This window comes from Diceros bicornis, chromosome 30 (assembly GCF_020826845.1).
Source record: "Diceros bicornis minor isolate mBicDic1 chromosome 30, mDicBic1.mat.cur, whole genome shotgun sequence".
Classification (NCBI taxonomy): domain Eukaryota; kingdom Metazoa; phylum Chordata; class Mammalia; order Perissodactyla; family Rhinocerotidae; genus Diceros; species Diceros bicornis.
In genome coordinates, this window is record NC_080769.1 from 7,242,151 (window position 1) to 7,261,565 (window position 19,415).

The 19,415-nt window shown below is 40.6% G+C and overlaps 2 protein-coding genes across 2 annotated transcripts in view; both read right to left on the bottom strand.

The window, feature by feature from the left end:
* The window catches only part of LOC131394548 (zinc finger protein 14-like), a 209,229-nt gene that overhangs the window by 130,057 nt on the left and 59,757 nt on the right, over positions 1–19,415 (bottom strand). The window lies entirely within an intron of this gene.
* On the bottom strand, positions 2,890–15,797 carry LOC131394521 (zinc finger protein 709-like). Its single transcript, XM_058525882.1, has 4 exons — positions 15,641–15,797; positions 7,230–7,356; positions 6,964–7,024; positions 2,890–6,056 (listed from the first exon to the last, which is right to left on the bottom strand). The coding sequence occupies exons 1-4, from the start codon at positions 15,641–15,643 to the stop codon at positions 3,986–3,988; spliced, it is 2,262 nt and encodes a 753-aa protein (XP_058381865.1). The 5' UTR covers positions 15,644–15,797; the 3' UTR covers positions 2,890–3,985.

The window sequence follows — 19,415 nt, forward strand, 5'->3', positions numbered from 1 at the left end:
TGGATGATTGCATCTAAACACCCATAGCTCTTTTTGGAGTTTCCACAGGGAGATCACAGTGGACTTGCATAGATATCACTCTACACATAGAACACACTCAGGATGAGCTAGAACAGTGCAGATGAATGCAACTGTTTCTCTAAATGGGAGGAACCCCATGGTTTAATGGGGTATATATTGCACATTCAGTCTGTACAGCAGCAACATGAAAATGCCAAAGACTATAACGTTTTGAATATTTAAAAGTAAATAAAAATTCTCTCAAATTATATTAAACACAAAAAGACACCATAAATATCTGTGGCTTAAATCAAACAGGAAGTCTCAAGTCTCTAACAATAATAATGACACCCTCACTCCCTCCTACCTGCACAGAAAACAGATATACACACTTCAGCCTCCCTACTAGCTCAATGTTATTATTTTAACTCTTCAAAGCTCTTATTTCCGTCTCATAAGACTAGGGTTCCCCATTTGTTGTTTTGTTTTTGTTTGTTTTTGTGAAGAAGATCAGCCCTGAGCTAACATCAATGTCAATCCTCCTCTTTTTACTGAGGAAGACTGCCCCTGGGCTAACATCCACACCCATCATCCTCCACTTTATATAGGACCCCTGCCACAGCATGGCCTGACAAGTGGTGCGTCGGTGCGCTCCCGGGATCCGAACCGGCGAACCCAGGGCAGCTGCAGCAGAGCACACGCACTTAACCACTTGCGCCACCAGGCCGGCCCCTCCCCATTTGTTACTCATCTCTCTTTTCCCACAAACACATAAGCACCAGGACTGCAAGAACTTGTTTGTTTTACACCAATATATCCAAATCCTACTGTGCCTTATTTCTGCCGAATTGGGTACACTGACTCTAAAGTGCATGGCATGGGAGGGATGTGGAAACATTAGCATCAAGAGCATAGTCTCTGAGAAAGAAAGGCTTGATTGGCACAGTGGGTCCTGTCTCTCTCCCTTGCTAGGTTTGTATTGTCTCACAATTTACCAAAACCCAAAGGCCTCAGTTGAGTCATAAAGAACGTATTCAAAATATGTAGTATACTAAGAACTGAATTTTTATGTTTTAACTGAGGTACTTTATAATAAACAGTGTCTAATACACCATAGGAAATACGTCAGTGTTTTGATAATAAGTAGGAAAGACAAAAGCTGTTCCAGAGGACCAGGAGCTGGCCTGCATTCACTGGAAGGACAAGTCTCATCCTGCTGAAGAGAAAAGTGACACCCACTTCCTTCACCAAAGTTAGACAAAACAAAACTAAGGGTATTTTGTAACCATTACAGTAAAAGTGGTAAAAGATAAAATCTCAAATCCTAAAAATGAGTAATAATCCCTACTTCTTACTAAAATGACTGACTGGAACTACGTACAAATTAACTTTAGCTCTACTGTATTGTTTTCAACTTCTAAAAAACAATGATTAGGTTTACCAAAGATAAAAGGTTTACCAAAGGTAGAATTGAGTCTGCCTCCTCACGGCATTCAATGCAGAAAATGACTTAATCCTTGAACAGGAATCACATCATCTAACATACGGCAAAATCTTGCAATAAGTCCTTCTGAACACCCTGTTACTGTTATACCTCATGGTCCTTTATGGTCTGTGGTCAATCTTACTAGACTTCATTACACCCCTCTCTTTGACTAGAGGTGCAATCCTGCAAGTCACTGGCAAGTAGACACTGACAAAACCATGATTTTAAGTTATGGGTTAAGAATGAATGAGAAATTACTTTCATGACAAAGATTGTAACTTTAAAAGAATAAAAAATACAGTTTGCCTGAGTAAAAAATACCTGAATCTGTATGTACATGATAAAATTGACTCACCATATATAATAATTAAATGAAGAAAATTGAAAAGTATATCAGAAAATCCATAATTTAAATGGATTTTAATATATCCTCCAAGGAAATGAAAACCACAGTAATATTTACTAACATACAATGGCTTAGAAAACAGTTGGGAGAATATATCAATGAAACAACTACAGGAGCACTCATTTCACCAAGAAATGCACATAGTATTAATGACACACAAACATTATTGAAGACACATTGAGGGAATATGTTCAGCTACAAGTAACAGGAAACACTCACTATCTTCCTGACATGAGAAACGTGATCATTCTCACGTGGAAGAACTGGGTCAAGGCAGCCGCTGCACAATGTAGCAGAGACGCAAACTCCCACATTGTTCTTTCTATGCCCCATTGTAGACGTCATGGTGAATCAGGAAAACATGCTCACTAGCACTATTAACAGCACAAGATGTTTCCTACAGAAATTAGACCTTCTACAGATATCATCCAGAGAAGAGGAGAATCAGAGAACACTCCCAACCACAAAAGTGTGAATTAGGTTTCTGGTGGACACAAGAGGCTGCACAGAAAATTCCTAACTCTAATGGATCTTTGATGTGAAATTTGTGAAAATACCAGTGGACAATATATCTCTATGGAAATGGAAATCAAACAGTTGGTGGTGGTATTCAAGATACTCTTGACTAGAAAGGCAAAGAATTCAGAAAATGTGATGGAAGATGGTGTCTTCCAAGCTCCTATGCAACTGTCTCTCTCCCTGCATGGCAGCTCCAAAATCTAACTAATGTCTTGTTTGCTTCTGCCTTCCAAATCTCATGCAAGTGAGGCTACTGGTGAATTCCAACTTGGAACCAAAAGGGGGATGGATTCTTAAAGATCTACTTCTTAATATTACTCTCATTGACATAATGCAATACATGCATGACATGTCCAGCTCGCGATTTTGTTGCCCTAGCACAGGACCCTATATAATTCAAAGTCTCTTCACCAAATACCAATCAGAAGGAAGGACAAAGAGCAAAGGGCTTAACATGAAAATAATTCACAAGAAAGTATACTCTTTGATACACTTGCCATACATCAAAATTTATTCCAACTGTTTAATAGTATAGAAAATAAAAAAAGTCTACTATACCCACTGCCCCAGAAAAGGAGCTTTCTCTAAGAAAGGCACAATATATACAATGGATTAGGCATATCTGGGAACTGCAATACAAAGACAGTAAGAAAATCCCAACAAATACAAACTGTCATTCTCAATTGTCCCTAAACACAGAAAAATGAATACACTATAAAAAAATTGAAGAGAAAATATTATCAGTTGATTTAAGGAAAAACCACTACTTAGTAATCTTATGTACTATTGATGAAGGATGACTTGCAGAATGATCTCACCTCAATCTTCATTTCTGAAAGCACTTAATAGAAATCCACAATCCAATGTCACACTTTAAGAAAGATCCTTGGTAAGCACAATAGGTTTACAAATTTCATAACAACTCTTTCATGTTGCAAGTTTTCTAGAACAGCCTACACATTAATTCCCATCAAATTTTCTCATGACTTATATTTGTATTTCTTTTTAGTGGGAATTACACATATAATGGTGTAAGCCATGTGATGTCTTTCCTGTGTTGTTCACATCCAAGATGTTGGAACCAAGGGACTCTTTTTATGCCTTCATTAAGATCTGGGATGACAAAAGTCTTTCCACGTTCATTACTTTTACATGGTTTTTCTTCTAGTGTGCATTCTCCCATATCCTCAAAAGTTTGCATGACAAACAAAAGCTTTCCCACTTTCCTGTTATTCACAGGGTTTCTCTCCAGTACGAGTTCTTTCAATTCTTCAGAGAGAACTGGGAAAACAAATGCTTTACTATATTTTGCATATTCATACGGTTTCTATCCAGTATGATCTCTTTCATGTATTTGGAAAATTTGATGAGAACTGAAGACTTTCCCATTTTCTTTATATTCATAGGTTTTCACTCCAGTGTGATTTGTTTCATGTCTTCGGAGTAATCTGGGATACATGAATGCTTTCTCACATTCCTTACATTTGTAAAGTCCATCTCCAGTGTGAACAATCGTGTGATTGAAGGCTTGAAGGATCTCTAAAGGCTTTTCCACATTCCTTACATTCAAAGGGTTACTTTCCAGTATGAATTCTTTCATGTACTTGAAGAGAACTGGAAGAAATGAATGCTTTACTGCATTTTTTACATTCATATGGTTTCTCTCCTGTATGAATTCTTTCATGTACTCGAAGAGAACTGGTACAACTGAATGCTTTGCCACATTCTTTACATTCATAGGGTTTCTCTCCAGTGTGACTCCTTTCATGTATTCGAAATGCACTAGGAAAAACAAATACTTTCTTACATTCCTTACATTTATAAGGTCCATCTCCAGTGTGACAAATCATGTGTGATCGAAGGCCTGAGGGAGCTGTAAAGGCTTTCCCACATTCTTTACACTGATAGGGTTTCTCCCCAGTATGATTTCTTTCGTGTACTCGAAGAGACTTGGAATAAATGAATGCTTTACTGCATTTTTTACATTCATATGGTTTCTCTCCTGTATGAATTCTTTCATGTACTCGAAGAGAACTGGTACAACTGAATGCTTTGCTGCATTCTTTACATTCATATGGTTTCTCTCCAGTATGACTCCTTTCATGTATTTGAAATGAACTGGGATGAATGAATACTTTCCCACATTCCTTACATTTATAAGGTGCATCTCCAGTGTGAGTGATCATGTGAACTTGAAGGGTGGTGAGAGCAATAAAGTCTTTCCCACAGTCCTTACATTCATAGGGTTTCTTTCCAGTGTGACATCTCTCATGCATTCGAAGATTTCTGGGATGACTGAATGCTTTACCACAATTTTTACATTCATAGGGTTTCTCTCCAGTGTGACTCCTTTCATGCATTCGAAGTGCACTAGGAAAAACAAATACTTTCTTACATTCCTTACATTTATAAGGTCCATCTCCAGTGTGACAGATCATGTGTGATTGAAGGCTTGAGGGAGCTGTAAAGGCTTTCCCACATTCTTTACACTGATAGGGTTTCTCCCCAGTATGATTTCTTTCGTGTACTCGAAGAGACTTGGAATGAATGAATGCTTTACTGCACTTTTTACATTCATATGGTTTCTCTCCTGTATGAATTCTTTCATGTACTCGAAGAGAACTGGTACAACTGAATGCTTTGCTGCATTCTTTACATTCGTATGGTTTCTCTCCAGTATGACTCCTTTCATGTATTTGAAATGAACTGGGATGAACGAAAACTTTCCCACATTCCTTACATTTATAAGGTCCATCTCCAGTGTGAGTGATCATGTGAACTTGAAGGGTGGTGAGAGCAATAAAGTCTTTCCCACAGTCCTTACATTCATAGGGTTTCTTTCCAGTGTGACATCTTTCATGCACTCGAAGATTTCTGGGATGACTGAATGCTTTACCACAATTTTTACATTCATAGGGTTTCTCTCCAGTGTGACTCCTTTCATGTATTCGAAGTGCACTAGGAGAAACAAATACTTTCTTACATTCCTTACATTTATAAGGTCCATCTCCAGTGTGACAGATCATGTGTGATCGAAGGCCTGAGGGAGCTATAAAGGCTTTCCCACATTCTTTACACTGATAGGGTTTCTCTCCAGTATGATTTCTTTCATGTAATTGAAGAGACTTGGAATAAATGAATGCTTTACTGCATTTTTTACATTTATATGGTTTCTCTCCAGTATGAGTTCTTTCATGCGTTTGAAGACACCTGGAAGAAATGAATGCTTTATTGCATTTTTTACATTTATATGGTTTCTCTCCAGTATGACTTCTTTCATGTATTTGAAGAGACTTGGATGAAGCCAGTGCTTTACTGCATTTTTTACATTCATAGGGTTTCTCTCCAGTATGAGTTCTTTCATGTCTTCGAAGAGCACTGGGAAAAACGAAGGCTTTCCCACATTCCTTACATTTATATTTCTTCTCCCCATATTTTTCACAGTCATATGGTTTGTGTTCAACGTGACCAGTAACGTGCCTATTAATGGATGGATGACGCATGAAGACTTTTCCACAGGCTCTATCTTTACATGGTTTTGCTGCACTAGTTTTCTTGTTCAGATCAACATTTGGAATAAGGATGAAGTTTTCTCCACACTGACTACCCTCTTCACTTTCACAGAGTCTCAATACCATATGACTTCTGTAAAACATAAGAAGTACATTATTAATCATTGCTTTATTAATGATTTTTATATTTGTTATATTTATTATAATTTATAGGAAAAGTTCAAGTTTTCTGCCTTGTCTGAATTCTCTGAAATTGAATATACTGAATGCTCCACAAGAGGACTTCACCCTTTCTATTATCCAAATGGTGATACTCATATACAGGATTTATTAGAACTGTTTCCAAGTGAATTTATTTTGTAAAAGCTGCACCTGTACCTCACATTTCAGAAGGTATATTTGGTCAAAATTTTCTAATAATAGCTAAATTTCTTTTTTTTGTGAGGAAGATCAGCCCTGAGCTAATATCCACGCCCATCTTCCTCCACTTTATGTGGGATGCCACCACAGCATGGCCTGACAAGTGGTGCGTTGGTGCGCACCCGGGTTCCGAACTCGGGCCACCAGTGGTGGAGCACACGCACGTAACCACTATGCCACGAGGCTGGCCCCTAAGAATAGCTACATTTGAAGCAAGGGTTATTCATTTTGTTTGCTTCTTTTTAAAATTTTCTAACATATCAGGATTCTCATGTGAGACATTACTTTTTTTTTTTTTTTTTTGTGAGGAAGATCAGCCCAGAGCTAACATCCGTGCTAATCCTCCTCTTTTTGCTGAGGAAGACCGGCTCTGAGCTAACATCTATTGCCAATCTTCCTCGTTTTTTTTCCCTCAAAGCCCCAGTAGATAGTTGTATGTCACAGCTGCACATCCTTCTAGCTGCTGTATGTGGGACATGGCCTCAGCATGGTCGGAGAAGCGGTGCGTCGGTGTGCGCCCGGGATCCGAACCCAGGCAGCCAGTAGCGGAGCGCGTGCACTTAACCGCTAAGCCACGGGGCCAGCCCAAGACATTGCTTTCTATTGTGAGTGTGACTCACCTTAGTCTTCTCCCCTGGCTTTTGTACTCATCTTCAATGTCATGATCTTCTCTTGTTTTTCCTGAAATGCAGACCCAGGCAGTTGATTCCAAAGTATTGGAAATTATACCAAAAATTTTAGATTCTAAGACCACGATGAGCTATGACCATTTCAAGTTTATTTACCAACATCTCCCCTTTTCCCATTCTACATCTTGGAACAATGTTAATGGGCAAGAAACACTCGTTCTCCAATTGGTGAAGTGAAGGAATGTCCTCATTCTTACCTACAGAGGCCAGGTTCCTGAAGGTTTCCCACATCACATCTCTGTAGAGTTTCTTCTGTGAAGGATCCAGTAAAGCCCACTCCTCTGGGGTGAAGTTCACAGCCACATCCTCAATGGCCACTGAGTCCTAAAACATCACAAATATGTGTAGAGTAGGATGCGTAAGGCTGACAGCATGGGGAATCTACATTCCATTTCTAGGAAAGTTACACATGATTCTGTCATCTCTAAATATATATTCTATGATGTGATCATCAAAAAATCTTTTTCTGTGCACACTCCTCATCAATTTAACAGCATCATGAACACATGGAAATTATCTACACATTTTTACTGTGATCACATTTCATGATATTTCTCTGTAATGCAGGTTCAAGAGCATGTTGGGAAATGACAGAAATGCCATACAATGAAACAAATATAATTATGAAACGAAAAGAACAAAAAAGACAGAGTACAATATCCATTAAGCCTAGGACAACTCTCTTTAACAGAAGCATTAAAATACACAGGTTTGGAATACCTGAAGGAAAAGAAAGATAGAAAGTAATAGAGGAAACAAGTGAAGTAATAATCACCAAAATATCCTAAAATTAACGATAGCCAGCAAACTGCACATCCAGCAAACTCAGAGAACAGTAAACATGATAAACTCAAAAATGCACACCCAAGAATATCATATTCAACTAGAGAGAAATCAAAGAGCACATATTGAAAAATGACAAAGAATACACTTTTGAATACAGTCTCTGTCAAACAAAATTATCCATCAAAAATAAATGAAAAATTAGTACTTTCTGAGACAAAAATTGAGGAAATTTGTCATGAGTGCACCCACTTTGAATGAAATGTTCAAAAATGTATCAGAAAGAACGCAAATGATAAAGGTAGAGGATTAGAAAAAGAAAAAATGAAGGTAAAATATTTTTTATATTTCTAATTAAAATAACAGTTGATAGCTGTTTAAAATAATATTAGCAAAAATGTATTTGGTAGTGAGAAGCTTAAGATGAATGAAATAAATGACAGCAATGTGACACGGCACAGGGAGGGGAAATTGGAAATAGTGTATTATGAGGTACTTGCACACAGTGAAGTGGCATAGGTTTCTTTGGCAGAAAATGTGGGTTAGTTATAAATGTGTACTGAAAGCTCAATGGCAACCACTAAAACAGCTTTTGAAAAAATGTGTAATTGTTATGCTAAGAGAGAGGAAACAAAAGAATCAGATAAAATGCTCTATTTCAGCCAGAGAACATGGAAAAAAACGTGGAAGACAAAAAGACACAAACAACAAGAGCAAAATAAAAAAACAGTAAAAGAGGTGCTAAATATTAATCCAGCTCTATCACAAACCACTTTAATCAACAATGGTCTCAACAAAATTGAAGGATATAGTAATATCAGATTCTTAAAAAACAAACTGAGTTATATTCTGTCTACAAGAAACCCACTTTCAATATAAAGACACAGACTAATGTAGTATAAATGGATGGAGAAAAATATTAGATGCCAGCAGAGATCAAAAGAAAGCTGGCATAGGTTTATGAATTATAGAAAATGCAGATTTCAAGCCAAGGAAATTTCAGAGATAGAGAGGGACATTACCTACTGATAAAGGTGTCTATTCTCCAAGAAGGCACAGCCATCCTTGATGTGTACATGCGTAACAACAGAGCGGTAAAATATATAAGGCAAGGAGAAATAGAGGAATCCAGTTCAATAGTTGGGGAATTCAACAACCTCTGGGAAAAAAAGGACAATCTTATCAAATTTGAAAGAACAGAAATCATACAAAATATCTTCTCACATCACCTAGGCATTCACAGAGAGGTCAATAACGACCAGAAATTTGGAAAACCCCCAAATACGTGGACATTCAACAATACACTTCTAAAGAATACTTAAGATAAAAGAAGACGACTCAAGAGAAATGAAAAATTATTTTGAACTAAATGAAATGACAATACAGTATACAAAAGATTCTTGTATGCAGCAAAAGCAGTGTCTAGAGGGAAATTTATGCCATTGAACAAATACACTGGAAAAACCAAAGATCTATAATCATTAAAGTAAGCATCTACCTTAGGAAACAATAAAAGGAAGAGCCAAGTAAATCCAAAGTAAGCACAGTAAAAGAAATAGTAAAAATTAGAAAAGAAATCTATGTCATTGTGGGAAATCAATGGAGAAAATGAAAACAAAAAAAGCTGGTACTTAGACAAGACTGATAAAAATCTAGTCAAGACAAAAAAACAAGGTAGGCAGATATTACTAATATAAAAAAGGAAAGCAAGGGGAAATGAAATTACAAAACGATTTGATAGAATCCAACATTCATTTGTGATAAACTAGTAATAGAGGGAAAGTTCCACTTCTTGAGATGGAACATCCTTATGAATCCTCTAGCTAAAGTCATAACATTTGTTCCACATGGCATGATTGTCTCTGTAAAACATCTGAAAGAATTCACAACAACAGAAATAACTCCTAGAATTAATAAGAGAGTATAGCAAGGCTGAAGGATATGTGAGTCAATTGCTTTCCTTATAGACCCACAAAAATGTACTCAAGTAATGTTTCACAAGGAAGAAAAGGCAACGCAAACGAAAAAGAAAGTCTTTTAAACAAATAGTGGTGGAAATAATGGATAACTATATACAAATACACAGAAACACAATGAATGTAGACACAGGCCATACACATTTCACAAAAATTAAGTCAAAACACTTCACAGACCTAAATGTAAAATGCCAAAAAATAAACTCCTAGAAGATAAGAGAGAAAAATCTAGATGACTTTAGGTTTGGAGATGAATTTTTAGATACGAAACCAAACACCAAGTTCCACGAAAAAATAAAACACAAAAAATTTACTTCAGTAAAATGAAAAACGCCTGTTCTGAGAAAGTGTTAAGAGAATAAAAACATAATTTACAGAATAAGGGAAAATCTTTGTAAAACGCTTGTCTGGTAAACGAGTGTTATTAGAAATATCCAAAGAACTCTTAAAACTCAACAGTCAGAAGACAAAGAACCCAATTAGAGAGTAGGCAAAAGATCTGAACAGACATCTCACTGAAGAAGATATATAGATGGGAAATAAGCAATATAAAAACACGCTCCACATTAAATATCATTAGAAAGTTGCCAATAAAACAACGAGGTATCATTAAACACTTATTAAATGGGTAAAATGCAAAACACTCAGAACACCAACTATTGGTGAAGATGTGAAGCTACAGGTAATCCTCATTCATTGATGGTGGAAATAGAATTTGGTACACCTACAATGGAAGACAGGAAGTTTCTTTCTAAACAAAATACACTGTTGCTAAATAGAGTAAGAACCAACATTAAGGCTCCCTGGTATTTTTCCAAATCAGTTGAAACCTTATGTTCACACAAAAGCTACACATGAATGTTTACAGGCGCTTTATTCATAATTGGGAAGACAGAGTTTTAAACAGGATGTCCTTCAAGTGTTGAATAGATAAACAATCAGTGGTGCATCCATACAATGAAACACTGTTCAGTGATAAAAAGAAATGAGGTATCAAGCCATGAAAACACAGAGGAACCTTAAAAAGATATGTCTAAAGGAAAGAGGCCAATGCGACAAGGCTATATAGTGTATGATTCCAAGTATATGACATTTTGGAAAAGACAACAGCATGAGCCAGTAGGAAGACCTTTGGTTGTGAAGAACTTGTGGGATGGAGGGAGGGATGAATCAATATGTGGAGCACAGAGGATTTTTAGGGAAGTGAAACCACACTCTATGATACACAAATGATGGATCCATGTTATACATTTACCAAACTCATACATTATATAGCACAAAGAGTCAATGCTAACGTACACTGTGCACGGCCATTCATCAATATGGGTTGGAAATTGTAACAAATGTATCACAGTAATACAAAAAGTGAAAAATAGTGCAAACTGTGGATGCAGAGAGAGGGATTATGTGGAAACTATGTGAATTTTTATCAATTTTTCTGTAAACCTGGAACAGTTCAAAAAAAACTGGAGTCTTTCAAAAAAAAAAAAAAAGATGAAGACAGACTCATTACAATTTGCCCCTGATGACTGAAACAGGACATCTCTCATTCAACTGATTTCAATAAGCCAGTATGGTGCTCTATGAGCCTGAGACCCACAAGGGAGGTGAAACTTCCACTGAATGCCTTGTTGGAGAGCAGGGCACTGTATACTCTGAGAGGTGCCATGGCCACTCTCAGTAGTGTCAGAACTCCAAGGTGGATAACGAGTGTCCTGGTGAGTCCTTGTATTATAGACCTAGTAACGTACAGACAAGTGTTACCTTGATTTCTATTTTTATTATCTCTCAGTCAAAAGATTCCCAGAGTTCTTTTACCACAAAGGGTCATCTCTTAGACCATAAACTAAATGTTTGTGAAAATATGCAGAACAGCCCAATTTTTTGGTCAGTGGTAAGATGACTGCCTGATGTTTGGTAGCTCTGGTGACACTTGGGTTTGGTTCTTCATCAGGGATGTCCCAATTAAGGGATGAAGAGCAGCAACTCTGCACTGAGCTCCATCATGTATGAATGTGTATTGTCATTAAAGGCTATGCACGCTCCAGAGCTGTGCATTCAGTTAATCCCAAGGAACTCCCCAGGGAACCAAGGTGTCTGGGAGAGGGGTGACTTCCTTCATCACTATAGCATCATTCAATGAACTGAAGAAAGGTCACGCCCCTCCTGCAGGTGGCATAAGTTCAGGGCCAAGGTTAGGTTCCTTCATATCACAAGTGTCAGTAGGTGGGCTGAGCTGGCAGGGTGCTGTTTCCAGCACTAAGGCATAACAGGTGCCTTGGTAGAGCGTCACATGCTCAGTGCTTCTCAGAGACTCTATTTTCAAGAGATCTCAGTATGAGATGATAATAGCAGCTCTAACGGCATATAGTGTGGGGACCAGGGCAGGTTCTTGCATCAGAAGCCTATGGACATCTTAAGGCCCTCCTCCAGAGAGCCTCAAATCACTGCCGTCAGGGTTAGAGGCCTCCTCCACGACAAATGGCTGCTTTACAGAGTTTAAGCAACCCGGGCTTAAGTTGGGTTTGAACTAACCCCTTTGCTGGGCCAAACTCAGACTGTGGGTGTTGTCCACTATAACCCAGAGGGTCAGGATCTTTGTTGCAATAGACACAGGGGCAGCAGCAGCAGTTACTCAGGAGTCCTGGAGAGCCCTCTGCAATCTCAACACCTACTGGCGGCATTTTCCTGTGTTCTTCTTTCTCTCTGAAATAACTGCTCTTCAAGGAGTGGCCATCTAATGGGTTTACCTCATTCACAGAGTATAATCATCCTCATAACCCCAGACATCCCCTAATGTCAAGGCGACCCCAGCCTCAGTCTCACCTTCGCTGTAAACACACAGATTCTGCCCAAGACATAGGACACAAGACCACAAGAAGGATGGCCCCATTCTCATACCCCTGCTTCCAAAGGACAAGGAATTATCAAAACTGTCAACTTGGAGTCCTGTGTATATAGAACCCAGGCTTGGTGGGGTCAACAACGCACACAGGGCAGCACAGCTCACAGGAGGAGCTGCCCAGCAAGCAGCAGCTCACACTGCAGGAGCCTCCAGGCTTTCTCATCAGCCTGTCCAGACAAGAAGGCCTAGGGGAAAGGGAGGGGTGAGGCTTAAGTTTTCAGAAGCCAAATACCAAATATGTGGACCCTGGACACTCACTACAAGAACAAACATGGGTGAGAAAAATAGGCATTCACACTGGCTTGTTTTTACATAAACACTAACAGGATGATGAAGCAGTGATCAAAACTGGTCATTTGAGGGGGACTGGAGTTAAGAGCAGAGGAGTGGGGCAGGACGCGCAGGCAGGGAGTCTTCTTAAGTTAGTTTCCTCTCAAAAATTTTTTAAACCTTCCCATGCATTATTTATTTAAAATAAGGAGAGAAATTTATATACACTATTTTTTCTTATGCTCGGTCATTATTTTTATTTAACTTCGGCTTTATAAAATTAATTTTAACATTTCTACTAGGAGACTACTCCAAGATATAATCCTTTAAACACTAATGGATACAAAACTGCAGACAATACAAAATTTACCAATCCCTTTCTAACAAAAAGGGCAAGGGGCATGATACTTTGTCCCTCCACTCGACTGCACACTGGGGATATTTTCAGGAAGGAGTAATGTATCATAAGACATTAGGGGTTTGCAATGAAGCCCTGCAATAAACTAGGAATTCCAAAGATTTACATAAGCTTTGATCTGTTTCCTCATATCACTGAAAATAGAAATTCAAGTGCTTTTTCCTCACATCCATTAAAATAGGAATTTATTTTCCTTAGGAATACTAAGGCCTTTTAAATGTCAAAGTTCTCTAGGGACACGGACAGAAAAACTGACCTAAAATTAGAAAACGCATGTGAGAACTTAGTACACCCATCTCACACCTTGAGGTTCTCTTGTCTAAATGGAACAAAAACTTCTATTGGTTGAACAATTTTTTTGTCTCACATCATATTAACTTACATCTTAAAACCCCAGGTGCTAATGGAAACTAGAATCAAAGGGCTACAATCTTCAATTGATAAAGAAATCTAAGAACAGAAACACAAGTATTATGAATCAGCTCACAGAAGAAGCCTGCTTGCCCAGAGTTCAGAAGGAAAACCCACACTCAGAAAGTTGACCACATGCCCAAAATTTAGGGTCCAAACACTGCCGGTTGAGACAGAACCCCCGGGGTGCGTCAGTCCCTGGTGAAGGGGGGTGGGGCACCTGAGCAGCCACAGGAGTGAACTCTGGGAGCTCCACACACCCTCCTCTCCCCAGGGAATAATGCACATGCTCCCTCTCTCAGGCTTCCCTTCTCACAATGAGGAAAACTCAGCTGGACTCAGATTCAAGTTCTGACACAAATCAACTCCCAAATTAATGAGCCCTACTCCAGGACGCAGAACTCGGACTTTCAAAGTTGAGTTACACTGTGAACAAGTTACACTCTGAGTGCACCTACACTGTGGATGCAAAACTCCAACTTACGTCTAGAAACAGGCCCAAGGAAACCACAGTTAAAACCTCAGAAAGGGCATCACCTCCCCACCCCCATGAGCACGTGCAGCCCCAGCTTTCCAGGGCTCTGCAGCTCCTCTCAGTATAGAGGCTCCTTCCATGGGGGGTGTGAGCAGTAGGACACCTGCAGGAGGAGCTCCCCAGGAAGAACAACTGGGCCTTCAAGTCCTTCCCTGTGCAGGCCCAAGGGGGCCTTAGCTTAGATCCACTGCCCTCAGGCCTCTGCTCCCACTGGAGACTTTTGGACCACTATTGATATTTTACATGACACAAACCCAGTGTTGGATTAATCCAGCTAAAACATTCAAACCAGTCTTTATGTGGAAATAAGGGAAGAAAATTGTATGGCATTTTGCTGGCACAATAAGAAACCCCAGAAGAATGTATTGCATCGTGGGGGAAAAATGATGTTGACATAGTTTTATTTCCATGACAGGAAATTATTTTATAAACTATTAATCCTACTTGAACACTTCAAATGCGTTAGTATAAGCCAAGGAAATCTATTTGAAATCACCCAAAATAAAAGAACAGACCTCAGAATATTACCACCCATGATGGGAGGAAAAAAGTGAAATAAGAATTTCGTATACATGCAACGTAAAACTGGAATATTTTATTTCTCCTGAAATTCCCTTCTTTCTTTCCTCTTTGGAAATATTTTATATTGTTTCATGTCGTATCCACACACACAAAATCAATTTTTTACAAACAGCCACCCATTGACTGTGAGAAAATGATAAACAGCTAAAATACTGAATCTGTTTCAATCCAAACAGTTGATAACAATGCTGTGAATCGGAAGCAGGAAGTTGGCAATAGGGAATGAGGCGAGATTTTGGAAATTTAGGCGTTTGTGGCCAGCCCTAGGAAGACCTAGACTGGGGGGACAATGTCGTGGATTTGAGACCCTGTTCCCCAAATACATGGAAAATTCAGAAGAAAATGAGTGCCACCTGAGGAGAAAGAAGGACTGGAGACCCCACAGGCCACAGCTCCTCCCACGCACGAACCCGGAGACCGAGTCACGATTGTCCCTGATGTCCCCCCCGTGGTCGCCGCACCATCTGGGGACACGCGGGGCTCCGGGCGCAGAGCTGCCCAGAGAGGCTCCGGGGCCGCAGTCGCCGCGCGCAGTGACCACAGGACGCCCGGGGTCCCGGCTGCCGGCCCCGCCCCCACGCTGCGGCCGGAGGGGACTGAGGTCCGAGCGGCGCCCCCGCGGACTCGGGCCCGCAGACTCCGGAGGTGACCGCGGGGAGGCCGGTCCCGCCACAGCCGGTGCCGACCAGCCCTCCTCCCCGTCTCCTCACCCGGGGCCGCACACTCACCATTCCTACATTTACTGGGTCCCCTAAGCTCCTTCCTATGACTCCCGCGGTCGGTAAGGTCACAACCTGACAGAAGAGGCTGCAGAGCCACGCAGAGCCTTTAATGGCGGGGAGACGCGACCCGCAGCGTGGCTGGAGCCAGCAGCAACTTCCGGGGCGGCTGGGGAGCTTCGCCCCACCCACCTGCCCCGGCGCCGCCTCTGATTGGACAGTTCAAAAGACTCGGCCTCTTGTGTCTGAGTGACTGCCCCCTGAGTTCAGGTGTCTGAGCAGAAGGCCAGCCAGAACTCGTCCCCTGCAGGGACATTTGCATTGAAAGGTAGTGTTGGGAGGCGACTCCTGGAACTGTGATCCCTCTTTACAAACACACACAAATGAAAGTCGCCTCACCATAGGCAATAATTAGTCTCTCACTTTTGATCTTTGTTTTGAAAAATAGGTACACAGTCACAGATACTGTGACCAGCGAACTAGGCAAAGAAAGGGATATCCAGGATCTGATAAAAGCTAACATCATCTGTTGAGTGTTTGCAGAGGTAAAGTTTCAGGAAGAGCCCAACCACTGAAGGATCCCACAAGCAAGCTAGCTGAAGCCAGATCTAGCCGCCTCAAACTGCTCTTAGTGAACTGAAGTGAACTGTCCCCATTATAATTTTATTCACATATTTATTGTCCTCTGGGAGAGACCGAGCAGCCATTTCTGGATCATACGATGTATGTAGTAGCATGTGTACATTCTACCAATGAGACTTAAAGGAACATGACTGTTAGGAAATAACTCGGGATCTCCTGCCTTTTCCTTAACCGAATATTCATGAACTGTACTGTGACCTAACAATAAAAGGACTCCCCAAATTCTTGTTCTGGGAAACAATGCTTTGGGAGGGAACTCCAGTGTTCTCCATCGCTTGTGCAATTAATAAACCTTTCTTCATCTACTTCTGCCTTGATTGTGCTTTTTGGCTCCAGAATCACCAAAAGATGAACCCAGCAAGTTCAGTTACAATACCAGGGATGCATTAGGTGGGCATCCTCCCAAGACTTCAGTCAGATTCAGAATAAGAGCACTGGGAGCATAAATAAGCCATCATTTTAGCAGAAAACTGACTTCTGGATATTCAGAATAGGTATGATGGTGCTCAGGGCAAGCTGCCCCAGGAAGCACCACTCTGGTATGCGGATTATTTCGAGCTGAAGACAATAAGGATATTTGACCTCCCCCACTAACTGCCTAGAGAATCTGGCATGGTGGCTCATTCCTGGAACAGATCTTCTATCATGATGGCTATAAAGATAATGTAAAATGCATGTTGCAATGGGAGGGGCACCAAGCCCCTTTTATCAAAAAACTCTATCTCTCCCTGACCAAATTATCAATAGATGACCCTGAAAAGAATTGTCCTTTTGCCCTCTGAAGTCCCAGGCCACTATCCACCCCCAACACGTTCCTTCGCCTTTAGCTGCAATACTTAAGAAAGCAGCTTAGACAGAGGGAGGAGTTGCTCATTTCTGAGCTTCTCCCATGTATACATGTTATTAAACTTGGTACTATTTTCTCCTGCTAACCTGTCTTGTTGATTATTTGGCCAGCCAGAAGAACCTTAAGGGAAAGGGCTGAGGGAGATTCTCCCTCTTCCCCCGACAGTTTTGGCGTAGTCGCCAGGAGCCACACTGGCTGGCAGGTTGCCTTCTCTGGCTGGAAGACCTGCCTTCTCCCTGGACTACTGCAGATGGTGAGATACGGGAACGCCTGACAAAAGCCGGCAAAAGGTAAGACTTCTTCCCACGTCAGCCTCCCGGAATCTCTATCTGCGGAGTCCGGCGGAAGGAAAGGGTGAGAATTTTTTCTCTTTCTAAATTTAGATTGGCAGGAGAAAATATTTGGGAAACTAGTTTCTTGGGCTTTTAGTGACTCTTGGTTTAAGTTTGGTAGAGTACTCTTGGTTTTTGATCTTGATCCCTTTTCCTCCCAGAGATAGTCTCTGTTTTTCTCTTTTGTCTGTGTCTTTTGTCATAAGAAGGAAATACCATAGGGTAGGACGCAGGCATAGGCCCTATAAGCCTGCTGTCCGGGCCGGCCCCACAGACTGCTGAGTTTGCGGGTCTCACCAGACCGGCGTCTACAAACTCTGCTGTGGGTTATTATGCACAGGAAGTGAAGGCCATTGTTATGCACAGGAAGTGAAGGTCATTGCCAAGGGCATCTTGGAAGCCAAAAAGGCCGCAAATTTGGTGGGCGCGGGTCGAGCAGTTAAGAGCCATTAGGGCGCTCGCCACTTTCCGAAGACTCCCGTGACAGGATAAGTTGGGTCACGGAACGGGGTAGATGACACAGGTCCCCCGCCAACTGCAAGAAAATGTCCGTGCAACGACGAGGTACTCTGCAAAGCACACAGTCCCCGACCCCGCGGCACCTCCCCCGCTAGGTATTATTCTGGCTCCAGGAGACCTAAGGCGTGGCTAAAGCTGTCACTGTGCACATAAAAAAAAAACAAAAACAAAAACAAAAAAAAAACCGGATGAGGTTTTTCCTTCTGTCTTGTTCTGTGTCCTGAGAAAACTTGGCTTTGTGACCAGTGAGAATATTCTCCTTGGTCTCCACCATACGGAAGGTGCATTTACCGGGGTGCACCTTGGTGGCCAGTCGAGTAGACTGGGGTTCCGAACTGTCTTTGTCCGGCTGTGCCAAGCTCTCAGGGGAGTTTGTCATAAAGGGCCCAGTCCGTAAGGGCTTTTGTCGTCTTAACCTTCGTTGCTTGTTAGTGCTGGAAAAATCCCATTCCAGTATCGCCTGCCCGGTGTCACAGATTAGCGGGTCTGTGACTGGAGGCGTCCCACACTATTGTGGGAGACCGGAGACACCGTTTTCACTACACCATCCTTACCGCCTGTGCAACGAAGGTCTTTACTTTCTCTGAATATCTTTGGGAGTGAATTCTGTGGATCATGGGGGCTACATCATCTGCGCCCTCACCAGGGACGCCTCTTGCGTCCATGGTGAAGATTTATTCTAAGCGTGGAAAGTTACCTCCGGGTCTTTCCTTAAAAAGGCTTATTGGTTCGAGTCACTATTGGAATAAATATACAAATGAAGATCCTACTCGTCAGTGGCCAGACGACGGATCCTTTGAATTGGAAAAACTTCTAAATTGGGGGAAAAAAAATGTTTTGAGAGCTCTCACATAATTGCTTAATTGGTACCTAAGAATTAAGGCCAGAAAAAGGAAGGGAAAAATTTGACTAGTCTTAAGACCTTGATTCAGGTTACAATTGAATTGAGAACATGTAAAAGTGTAAGTGTTGATAAGATTATAAAGGTTGGAATGTTTGAGCTAATTTTATATAAAGAAGTTACATCAACTTTGCCTGAGTATGTTTTAAAATGTCTGACTGGGAATGCTTCTCTTGTCCAAAATTAGAAGATCAAGACCTATTGATAAAAACCTTAATGATAATTATGTTTAAAGGTATAAGAGGTGACGAAATTTACATGAAATTTTGTAGGAAAAAAACTGATGTTATTTCTATTACAGAACTGGTTAACAAAAATAGTAATTTAAATGATGGCTAATTTTATCTGAAGTCTTATGAAGTCTTGTAGGCAATCTAAATAATTATTGGGAATAAGTAACTAAATAGTTGTGAAAAAGATGAATGTTGGATGAACTTTAAACAATAATTATGTGTTATGGTGGTTACAGCTTCCAAACTCTTTTTGGTGACTTACAACTTTAGAGTTTTGCTAAATTTTATGATAAAAATTCTCTGAGTATAA